The 12,684-nt window shown below is 34.9% G+C and overlaps 1 protein-coding gene across 4 annotated transcripts in view; it reads right to left on the bottom strand.

The window, feature by feature from the left end:
• LOC149905448 (uncharacterized) overlaps positions 1-12,684 on the bottom strand; it is a 95,636-nt gene that overhangs the window by 56,001 nt on the left and 26,951 nt on the right. For all 4 annotated transcript variants that reach the window (XM_090106750.1, XM_090106751.1, XM_090106752.1 and 1 more), the window contains exon 2: positions 403-526. In XM_090106750.1, coding sequence (XP_089962876.1) covers positions 403-526 — 124 coding nt within the window. The remainder of the gene's footprint in view (positions 1-402; positions 527-12,684) is intronic.

Raw genomic sequence — 12,684 nt, 5'->3', positions numbered from 1 at the left:
AGCTATTTCTACATATTAATTCAAATAAGTTTTCATTGATTCAAACGAGATACGCATAAATTAATTAAAAATTCAATTTTATTAAGGAAAATATTGTTTTTGTATTGGATATTTTTGTAAAATCAGCACTAAACGAAAATTAATGTTCAATAAATAATGCAGAAAGTGATTTTTAATATTTCTTGATATGTACATGCTCTGTAGCGAAAACATTTCACTTGCGCGATTGAGAGTGAGGTGTCGCTACAAATAGTCAATAACTGGTACCTAACTCGTCAGAGGCACCTAACTAGTCAGAGGCACCTAACTAGTCAGTGACACCTAACTAGTCAGAGGCACGTAACAAGTCAGAGGCACCTAACTAGTCAGAGACACCTAACTGGTAACTAGTAAGTAACATACCTTCGGGTCGAAGCTGAACGCCGTCTCCGGCCGCAGCGGGCACGGCAGGCCGCACTTGCAGGTGCCGGCCGTCTGCAGATACTCCCGGAGCTGAGCGAGCGTGCTCAGCGCCGTGCCGCTGGGGCTGCAAGAAAATTAAGGATACGTTGATTTATTTCAACTTATTGTCGACCAGTGATCGAAATTAGACCATAACCAAAAACAAAAGAGTAAATGTGTGTGTCAAATGCATGGAATTGTGTGTATTTTTATTGATAAAAAATATTTATTACTTATTACATTATTTAAAAATTGCATTCTGCACCTTCTCGCTATAAAAGTGTCCAAAATTTTATACTCCTCCGACCGACCGCGCAATATTCGTAAAAAGAAAGGGCTACACTAGTTTTTGCTACAGTCTACACGTACCTAATGAAATACACATCTTAATTTTTTTATGCAGACGAAAAAAACTGGTTATTGTTTCAATTAAGCATTTTAAAATCATTGTCCTTTTCGTCTTAACAAATCAATCACTTTTTTCATATGAACCAAATCCCAAAAAAACCTTCCCTTATAAATATTCACACTATAGCCATCGTATTAATTTCATAACCTTCTACGGACAAACATCACGTATGTCCCAAACTCATACGACCCTTTAATCAACTGGGTCACTATAATAACACAGTATTACAATACCATCAAACAACGCATTACCGTAATAACATATTTAAGCAGTTCCATAGTAATTGAAGGTATAAGTTGCGGCGAGCCCTTAAGTTTATTTTGCGGTTTATAAAATTGTCCTCATTCACTTTGCGGGGTAATTGTAAATAACCGACCTGTCAATCGTGCAAATTATATGATTGTACGTGCTTTAAAGGGAATATGAGTTTATTTTGAAACGAACCGTTATGGTATTGAATATGAAATGAATAGCGAGTAGATACTAGTTTTAATCGATTCTTATTGGTACAATTCATATTCAGTAATCTTGTCAATTTTGTTACAATTACGCCGTTAGTACACCGACGCATTCGCGTGCGGCAGCGAAACAACGAAAAATCTGTCAGTAGTATGGCAGGTTTTCGCATATGATATGTCTCACTCTAGCACATAGATAGATGAAATAGTTGCGTCCTTGTCAGTATTGTTTCGCAAGGAACTGCGAAATGGCCATTACACAGACGCATTGCGAAAAAGTTGCGAAAACATTGCTGTTTACTAAGGTTCCGCAGATATTTCGCTACGCAGTAGTTTCGCAGAGATTCGCTGCCGCACGCGAATGCGTCGGTGTACTAACGGCGTTACGTATTTAAAATAAACAATTCAAATAAAGAGCAGTAGGTATTTTAGAGACTTTCAGTTTTACCTACCCAATATGCTATTATTAATATGTTAAAAGAATTAGCTAAGCTTATACGTAATTTTGAATAGCCGAGCTTATTTTTAGGGTAACATAAAAACAACCAACATTACATGAAACAAAAATAGTTTCACTAAAATAACCTACACTTATAAAAACAAAACGCAATGAACGGGCATTCAAACAGACTGACCCACTTACATTATATTTTAGTCTCATTCATAATCTTAAAACAGCATGTCAATACGAAGGGAGCAAAGACGAAGAGTAAATAATATTTACTACTAGAGGTCCGCCCCAGCTTCGCCCGTGGTACATATTTCGCAATAAAAGGTAGCCTATGTCCTTTCTCGGGTATCAAAATATCTCCATACCAAATTTCATGCAAATTGGTTCAGTAGTTTAGGCGTGATTAAGTAACAGACAGACAGACAGAGTTACTTTCGCATTTATAATATTAGTATGGATAAGCTGTGGTTGATTTCCTACGTACTTATACTACGTACTTATAAACTGACTTCATTTTCCTTGATCGTTGGAAAGTCCAATTTCAATCCTACAATAGTTACTACCTACTATATTAGAAAGCATGATACATTAATGTGATAGATGTTTGTATTATATTTGACCTTATTACAATTTAATTTAATTAAGGCTACATACTATCAATTACTTTTATCATCTAAAATTGAAACAAACAATAATGTGTACCTACTGTATACATATATTTAATCGTAACACGTGTCGAGATTCTACATTCATGAAAAGTATGAGTAATATATTTCAACCAAAAATCCTATCCAATGAGACATTTTCTAGAGTCGGCTTCATCTGTAAGGCGAAGAAGAAAAAAACTGCCAAAGAAATATGTGAGATATGCACAAGGGGTCAAATAGTTTCCCGTTTACGTCAGTTATCTTCTATAATATAATAAAACCGGCCAAGTGCGAGTCGGGCTCGCGCACAAAGGGTTCCGTAGCAGCAAATATAATAAATTACAGTTAAATCAACCTATCTCAAAAACTATAAGAGATACTTTGATCAAACCAAAAATCGTTGAAAGAGTTAATTAGCATGCATCACCTCTATTTTTTTTAGAATTTTATACCCCGTAGTTATAAAAATAGAGGGGGGGGGACATACTTTTTACGACTTTGAGAGCTGATATCTCAAAAACCGTTCACTTTAAGAAAAATGTTTTTTAAAAAACTTTATATCATTTTAAAAGACCTTTCCATTGATACCCCACACGGGTATGTACATCGAAAAAAAAAATTTCATCCCTCAGTTACATGTATGGGGGGCCCCACCCCCAATTCTTTTTTTTACTATTTAGTGTCATATTTTTGTAGCGGTTCATACAACACATATTCCCATCAAATTTCATCACTGTAGTACTTATAGTTTCCGAGTAAATCGGCTGTGACAGACGGACAGACGGACAGACGGACAGACGGACATGACGAAACTATAAGGGTTCCGTTTTTGCCATTTTGGCTACGGAACCCTAAAAATGAATCGCAAAATGTGTTGGTAAGCGCTTAACTCGAGAACGGGTGGACCGATTTCGATAATTCTTTTTTTATATTTTAATTATTTATATTCCTTGAAGTACCAGGATGGTTTTTATGTAGAGAAAACATAAATATATACCACGGGCGAAGCCGGGGCGGACCGCTAGTATTATAATAAAACCTTTTATTTCTCAAAACTAGTTCATAACCTTGACTCACGAATACTATTAAGGTCGAATCTTAGCATATAGCATAGACTTTGAAACTTTCAATCCATTAAATACTCCGGCTGTATTAATAGTGACATAAATCAAAGTGATCAAGGATGACTAACCATAAAAAGTTCAGCATTGTATTCATTAATTACACCATATATTCTACACATCACACGTTTAACAATGCTAGAAAAAGCTATTTCATAATATATTCAACCATCACCTACATACGGTTAGTTTTGGCAACAGTTGTTTTTCGTTCCGCTCCTCTGGGTGACCCAATTGTGCCGTCAATCAAAGATAAATTAGCAAATTGCACTCGCATAAATTGCCGTTTCTCGTATTGTATTTCTGCATGACGTATTAAATAGAACTCTGCTGTTTTAAACCGCTTTTCTCTATATATTTTTTAAGTCGAAATAAATTTCTCAACTGTCCGATTTTCATTACATTCTACCATTTGTGCTGGGTGATGTTTACCGCTTTCGAATTGTATACGCAAAAAGTCAATATACTTATATTAAAAATTTTATGAAATCAATCTTAATGAGACTAAAACACTAAATGAGACAAAAGTTTCACCACAGTCAATCGGGATACATACTCTAATTGACTATTGTAAAGTCTCAGTCACCTACAGTATACTTCATAATCAATCATCATCTTAATTCTTTTCTTAATACTATTATAAAGGCGAAAGTTTGTAAGGATGTATGGATGTATGGATGTATGGATGTATGGATGTATGGATGTTTGTTACTCTTTCACGTAAAAACTACTGAACCAATTACAATGAAATTTAGCACACATATAGAGGGTAACTTGGATTAACACATAGGATAGGTTTTATCCCGGAAATCCCACGGGAACGGGAACTATGCGGGTTTTCCTTTGAAAACGCGGGCGAAGCCGCGGGCGGAAATCTAGTACATATTATAAAGGCGAAAGTTTGTAAGGATGTATGGATGTATGGATGTATGGATGTATGGATGTTTGTTACTCTTTCACGTAAAAACTACTGAACCGATTACAATGAAATTTAGCACACATATAGAGGGTAACTTGGATTAACACATAGGATAGTTTTTATCCCGGAAATCCCACGGGAACGGGAACTATGCGGGTTTTCCTTTGCAAACGCGAGCGAAGCCGCGGGCGGAAATCTAGTCAATCATAATTTTGCGGTACCTACAACTACAAGCAATAAGAATAAAGTTTGGAAAATCCAAAAGTGCACGACTCATAATGCTCATTTAATTATGAAATATAAAAAAAAATAAACTTATTGTAGTTTTCGTTTTTTATTAATTGCAATTAAACGACACTGAATTAATTAATCATTCGCATCCAGTGACCTACAATCGTCGATTAGAATATTTAAAAAAAAATTACTTAACTCAAATGATGGATTTTTTCACAAGTTATAGTGTTTTCAGGTTTCACACATGACGGACGGGAAAATTTTTTGACCTATTTCGGTGTTTTTTTTCAATTCTATTGAGGTAAATCAATTTTTAAAAAGTATGGGATTAATCTCCATTAAATTATCTCGACAATGGTATGCAAAATATCTTGATTCCGTGAACTAACAAGGCTATAATAATAAGAATAGCTGCAAAAATGAGGCGAAAAAAATTTTTCGTTCGTAAAGCACTCTCTGATGCTTCGCATCATGATTCATGAGTCGTGCAAAACAGTACTTGGAAGATGCCAAGTCCAACAAATCATCACTACCACACCACAAAACGAAAACAAACGAACCCTACGCCACCACGTCTAAATAATGCCTTCAAAACAATCGTATTCCAGCATCGAGACGTTCAAATTGCACATTTCCGCATAAATTATCATACCGGTGTCGTTACGTGATACAACAAAGAGTTAAAAACGACCGCATTGCGAAACTCGATTTGCGATAAACATCAACACGCCTCGAACGGCTATTAGGAGCAATTTGTGAACAGACACAGAACGCACCGCAATGCGTGGTGCTGGCTTTAAGCGTAGCTACGGCTGCCAATGTTTAAGGAATACTAGGGAAAGTTAGATATCGATTAGCTTTGCTTCTAAAGTCTATGTTTCCTGGGCTTTACAGTCTTCGATTTGCGGTAAACATCAACACGCCTTGAACGGCTGTTAAGAGCAATTTGTGAAAAGGTACAGAACTGAGAACACACCGCAGTGCAATGCGTGGTAGTTACTGGCTTTGAGTGGTTACGACTGCCAATGTGTAAGGAAACTATGTAATATAGATAAAGATAAGCTTTGATATTAGAGCCTTTGCTTATGCAGGGTTATACAATCTTCCTGGTGTTGTATTACTCTTTGGTATTGAAATCATTAATTTGTTACAGTGACGCTTTGCAAAATATTGACTTAGAAGTCGATCTCCGAAAAAAAAATCAAAAATCACATCAATGTAATGTATTCGGTTCTACGTAAAAACAAAGCAAAACACTCTACACACAAAAGACCACGAGTCAAACATTGTCACCGCTCTTAAAAATTGCTTTCAAATCATGAATCACGCCACACGCGAATTAGCTAGTTAATAGTCACATCAACTATGATTCATGTATCCACGAAACACAAAAAAGCTATATTTTGTATACTAAGACAGATTTATTGTTTCTAACCATCGCTGTTCTATCAGACCACTTAAATGGTGTTCTTAAAAAAACAGGTTTGCATAGAAACCTCTAAATACACATCATCTAAAACCTAATCGCCATACTCCAAGTCAATTCATCCATACTTTCAATACTAAAGATGCCTCATCAATGACCCAAAAAATACTGGCCGAATTCCAATCAATACTTCCATGTTTTGAACCAAATCTACTACTACCCTCATCAATGAATATTTCCTTTGACCTGTAATACAATCCAACATCAACGATCCCATTCCCTCTGACCCGATATACAAACCAACACAGGTAACAAAGCAATGATTTTCACACATTGCCCATATGCCCATTGAGCTTCCAAGTTCTAACCAATCGTTTGTACCGAATCAAACGCACGTTAGTTACACGGTCTGGCGGCTCTGAAAAACGCACGACCACAAAGAGATCTCTGTTTGCTTTCACGACCGCACCCGTGTGCAATTTGTGCAGGCTTTTGAAGATAACGATTGCGGTTGACTGGGAAATATAGGCAAAAGACGCGATGGTGTTTAGGGAATGTGGAGATAACCGAGAATACGGGAGAATAACTACAATGATTTGACTTTTTTTGTGTCATTCAATCCAATTTGGAAAATATTCACATGCTTCAAAAAATAAATTGAAATTTGGAAAGCCATGATACTTTTATAAGACTTAATTAACATGTGGACACTCACTCACTCATCGCAGTAAACTGAATAATAGGAGTATTTAAAGCTTTTTTAGTTTTTTTTACTGATGCGATTGTTTTACACGCAAATGAACAGTTCATGTATAAAGTTTACAAAAGACTAGAAACCTCTCATTCAAGCCCCGATAGAAAAACTAAAGCCATATAGCGTACGCTCCTTACTTTACTTGATACAGTAGGTGACATTTTATGGCTTCTGTAGTGTAGGTACACTGTGAGCTTTGGAGCTAAGCTTAACCATTCCCTACAATCTAGAAGGATGACATTATAATTAGAAAGTGTTTAAAAAAAAACAAGTATTGTGTCGAAGGAAAATCAAATTATTTTTTTTTTCAATTATGTACATACTTTTATCCATCGTATTTTTATATTTACTCTCCCGTTCTACAACACACACACTAGCATCAATTACAATTACGAAATAATAAATCACACCCTTAGCACAGATTAAAAATCACTTCGTGGGTCGAAATTGCTACTACGTATCTACCTATAGAAATTATAACTTCACACCGTCTGATTCTATTTATAGAAAGTATCTCATCACTTCATCAAAAATTATACTTTATCCTACCTTACGTAGGTAGACAGACATAAGGTCAAACACGACACACCGTCAAACGCTCCGTGTGCGCGCCGCCTAACCCCTCACCGCCCGACTGACAGCTGTATGTAATTACTTAGCACGCAACCCTTTCGCACCTTGCGACCATTTCGCCGAGAATCGATAATTGATTGTCGTTAAGCGGCCATACACACGAAAACATACAATACCACCGTTTCCACACGTTCCAGCGTGTTTTAAAATTGATGTGTGATTATTTTTGTTTCGGTGCTTACATGTGGAAATATTAAACACTACTCAAAAAACAATGATGATAGCAAGCTTATAATAAGACGTCCCAGATAGGTTGTATTACAAAAATTACTGACGAATGCCTCTAATTTACAGTAAGTAGACAATAGACAGTCTGAAAAGATACAAAATAATTTAGTCTTGTGTTAAAAAGGAATAAGTACAAAATAAAACGTAGTGGTACGTTAAAAATAATATCCAAGTTCAATCTTTGCTGTAGCACTATAAACAGCATGTGCTATAAATACAATGCGTTAAATATAACACCGTTGAAATTATGACTATATTAGCTTCAACGCCCTAACAAGGAGACCATAAAAAGTAAAACAAATCGATCTCGTTATATAATTACTCATGTCTCATACACATAATAAAGCGTACAAAGTAGACAACAATTAATTAATGCACAAATTAATTATACGTTTTTTAATTAATATAGTTAGTACACAAAAATGGGCCCCCTCTCCACATTTTAAACATGATCACGCAAGCTCGACAACATAATTACCTACGACGTTGATTCAATGCATAATATCAATAAATTAATCATTCACTATGTATAATTGGATTTTTCGTATACATACATATTAACCTATCACGCGTCTGGCGCACAGCCGGCACCGATCCCGATAGTGTCAAGGGAGTTCACGAAATCTAGCTTTTTTATGACTACCGAGTTTGAAAATTTTATTTACCCTATTGTTCTATAATTATATGCCATGTATGATATATTTTTGGAAAGAAGAAGAAACTAGTTATAGCATAAAAATGTAATCATGACGATATATTTTTTCTATATAATTATAGAAATTGATTTAATTTTGTTTTAATTTTAATTGCTTACATATACTAACACTTACATGATAATTCTGAGTTATCAAATGATCATATTCACGTTTTCATATCACTACACGATTGCCAAATACATTCACTTATGTTTTCACACATTTAACACAACGTATTTCACTATAAATAATAACAAATCTCCATTATTCACAAACAAGAAAAAAAGTGCCATTTTGCGTCTTCCGCACTGAAAAGTTGAGACACTTTTTCACTGAGTATTCTTCAAATATCCCTAAAATCAATATCATAAACGTATTCTACGTACAATTTCCAGTAATATACGTCTCAATTATCACTCATCTAATTATTCCTCTCGGCATAATTCACAATCCAAATATTCGTTGAACAAGACAAATGTCACAAACTATGGCCGATGACGCAACTCAATCAATGATTCACTTTTTTTTTTATTTTGTGGTTTTGGTCTCTATTGCCTGTCTCGGAGTCGTGTCGATTCGAATTATAAATGTTTAAGGCATAGAGAAATATTTTTTATACTGGAAACATTCACTTGTAAGTCTCTACTGATGACCTTCAATGTCACGGGCCGCGTTAGGCACAGAGTTTGTGCGCAGAACGCTACAGTACAATTTCCGTTACGACACAAATATTGTGCGTAGAACGTGTCACGGGTTAAACACGCTTTTATTAGCTTTACTTTTTTATGTAATAAAATCCTTTGGCTTCGATTTTAACCATCGAGATAGTATGTACTACGTACTAGAGAGGCGATCGCTACTACACTATCTTTAACACGAGCTAGAGGTAAGAATCACAAGTCTCTTTAGTCTGTGTCGGACTGTGCCCCCCGCTTGCCGCGTCAACACGTGTTATTGCTCTGTTCAAAATGCCTTCGTGTTTGCTTAGATATTGTTTTACAAGTTCCCATAATACAAACAAAGCCCGAGGAGTGACTTTTCACCAGTAAGTTTCCTTATTATGAGTAAGTCATGCATTTTACTAATATTGTTATCATTTTGCGAAAAATCACCACGCGTTCTGCGTTTCGCGCCATTTTTCATAGACTAACAGCACAGACGTGACACTATCGATGAGTCTGTTAAAAAAATGTAACTGGATTTTTTTAACTATGTATATATACTAGGAAAGATTACCGTGGTGTAGTACCTAAATATTTATACTTTTACCCGACTACGCAAAGTAAAACGGTAGGTTATATTAAGTAATATTTATTTATTTACCTATTTTTATTTATTAAAAAAAGGTTAATCAACAGTTGTTCCAATAGGATTTATAAATGATTATGCACAACAATTACAAATAAACACAACATTCACAGAAACTAATACAGTAAAAGTTCCTTAATCGCGCTTCCTTTATTCGTGTTTTCACTATTCGCGGATTAAAAAAATGCGACCCAATTTCTATATTCACGACTAAAAATTTTTTTTATTCGCGGATTTAATAAGTACATACATAATAATAAAATTATTCCAATAGGTATCTTACCCAATATCCTTGTCAAATGGAATAATAAGAAAGTAAAATAGATCTTATTACAAGTTTGCCTAAAGTACATAATATTATGTTCTTAAATGATATCGCCGAGGCCTTTGACACAAGCCGCCTTTGTCGCAAGCCACCTCTGCGGCGATTGATGTTTTTGAGAATGTAAATAAACAGAATGGAAGCAACCTTATAACTCAATAAATAAAGTATATTTTTAAATGTAGTTCCGTTTATAGTAAAAGCCGCTTTGCGTATTTATTGTTTCGTCTTTCACATTCGTTACAAAAATTGTGATCGAGTAAGGGGGCGTCCATAAATTACGTGAGGTGTTTTTTAAAATTTTCTGCACCTCCCTCCCCCCCTGGTGAGATGTCGTGAGAATTTATTCAACCCCTCCCCCATCCTCGAATCTCACGTGAGATTTTTCAAAATGTGAGTTTCTTATACGTAAACGCCATCAACATTGAATCATCGTATCCATTTAATTAGGGCTATTATAAACCAATACTCCAAAATTCGTATACATCATGAAGCAAAAACTGATAAAACTATTGATTACTACACAAAACGACAAAAGCTTACTAAATTGATATTATTTAAAGGAAATTAAAATACATAGTTTAATATAAAATCCTCGTTTTATTAATTCCCTAGTATCAGTACCACCAGATAGTACCGAGTAAACAGATTGCACAATGTGTCGCATCTGCACGCATTGCTTAATCTTTGAACTTGAAGCCACGCCTCGCTCGTTCCACACGTACCCCACCACATCGGCCGCGCGCAATGTTTTTGTTTGGAATAACCCCTCTAGTAGTACATACTATCTCGATGATTTTAACCCACTTTAATTGCACAGATTTAATTCAAATTTTGTAGACTTATCAAGGATCGGTGACGATACAATAATTGCTCGAGTTTATCTTATTAAAACGTGCTGTTTAGGTATTTGAAATTTGATTCTATATTTATTGTATGATTTAAATAAAATATTAGAGATCTCTAGTTCAGATTTCCTATTTTATATTATATAGGGATAGGGAAGACATATTATACAAATTATAGGTCGTAAAGTTCGTGAAACTTCAAAATGTCTGCAACGACTTGACTTCAATGCAATGCAAACTTTATACGTAGACAAATTATCTATAACTTAGGTTTACAAGACACAAATCGTAGACTTAATATGTATATATACCTACACTAGCTGTACTCCGTGGTTTCACCCGTATTTATACGCTCTTATTGGTCTTAGCGTGATATATGGCCTTTAGCCTTCCTCAATAAATGAGCTCTAAAAAAAATCTAAAACTGAAACAATTTTTCAAATCAGATCAATAATCCCTTATATTAGAGCGTTCAACCAAACAAACATACAAACTCTTCTGCATTGTAAATTGTAATACATATTAATAGCTAGATGACTACGAGATGCAACAGGAATTGCTTATAACTGATCTGTAGGAAAACTATTGTAATATACTTCCGCATGTTGTAGTATTCGATGAGAATTTTCCCATTTGAAACTGTTAGTATATCTGCCCCCCTATGCAAGTGGCTTTCTGTTAGCGTAGCGTTCAATAGAATAGACTACGAATGTATGAGATTGACGTAAGCTGAAGATACCTACGCTAACAGAAAGCCACTTGCATAGGGGGGCTGGAAGTCTGACTTGGTAAAGGTTCCCAAATCAAATCTGTTTTTTCTATAAAGTTTAAAATTTTTGCAAATCTATTGTATTTTTTGAGGTTTTAGGAACTCGTTATGCTGAAACTATCTAGACAAATAGATAGGTATAATAATAGCTCTGAAAGAAAAAAGATTATGCACTAGTTAAAAAAGTCACCATTTAGACTTTAGAGTCACGTACTTCGCAAATTACCTAACAGGAAATGTTTGATGGAAAATATCGTGGCAAAAACTTCAAGCATTCAATTGTAATCTAAATCGATGAATAAGTCGGTTCCACGAATTTGAGACTCAGTGTTTCCCCTAAATAGTCCATCTTGATACATTAATTTAGGGCTGCCAAATGTTAGAAGAGTTAAAACAGTCTTTTCTATTAGGATTGTGCTCGATCCAATATGAAATATCCTCCTAACTGGTCTTTCATGTTGGCAGACCGAGGGCAATCTTTCTAATTGGTATGTCTAGTGCCATTCAATAGGTCATTTCTACTTTTCCTCAATTTCAAATTCAAAACATTCGGAATAAGCTTTACCATAGTTATACATAATCTTTCTCTAGCATACTATGCATTACAGCTGTATAGCTGTTAAATGTAAAAATAATTATTACCCTTCAAAATACAGGCAACCCTACAAATATGATATTGTATATACTATTCGGTAATAAAATTCCATGTCAATCTATGAAATCATAAGATCATCATTGACTAAAAAATTATTCGTATATCATGAAATGTGTGCAAACTTACGTGCACCTTCTTAGGTAACTATTATCTGTAATATGAAATTCAATACCTTTACTAACACGTCTGAAAAATAATCCTCAACATGAATTAACCACTTATGTGTCTTCAATGCAGCAAATGCTACAAATAAAAACGCTTCGACTCAAGGACTCTCAGCCTTGAAATAAAATAAAACCAATATTATCCTCATTGCGACAGAATAAACAATAAGCAGTTGAATTTTATGGCCATTCTCGAAGTCGT

Source organism: Colias eurytheme, chromosome 10 (genome assembly GCF_061535395.1).
Source record: "Colias eurytheme isolate Ceu_HAF_F1 chromosome 10, ilColEury1 Martin Lab GWU primary, whole genome shotgun sequence".
Classification (NCBI taxonomy): Eukaryota; Metazoa; Arthropoda; class Insecta; order Lepidoptera; family Pieridae; genus Colias; species Colias eurytheme.
This window is presented reverse-complemented; position numbering and strand designations above follow the sequence as displayed.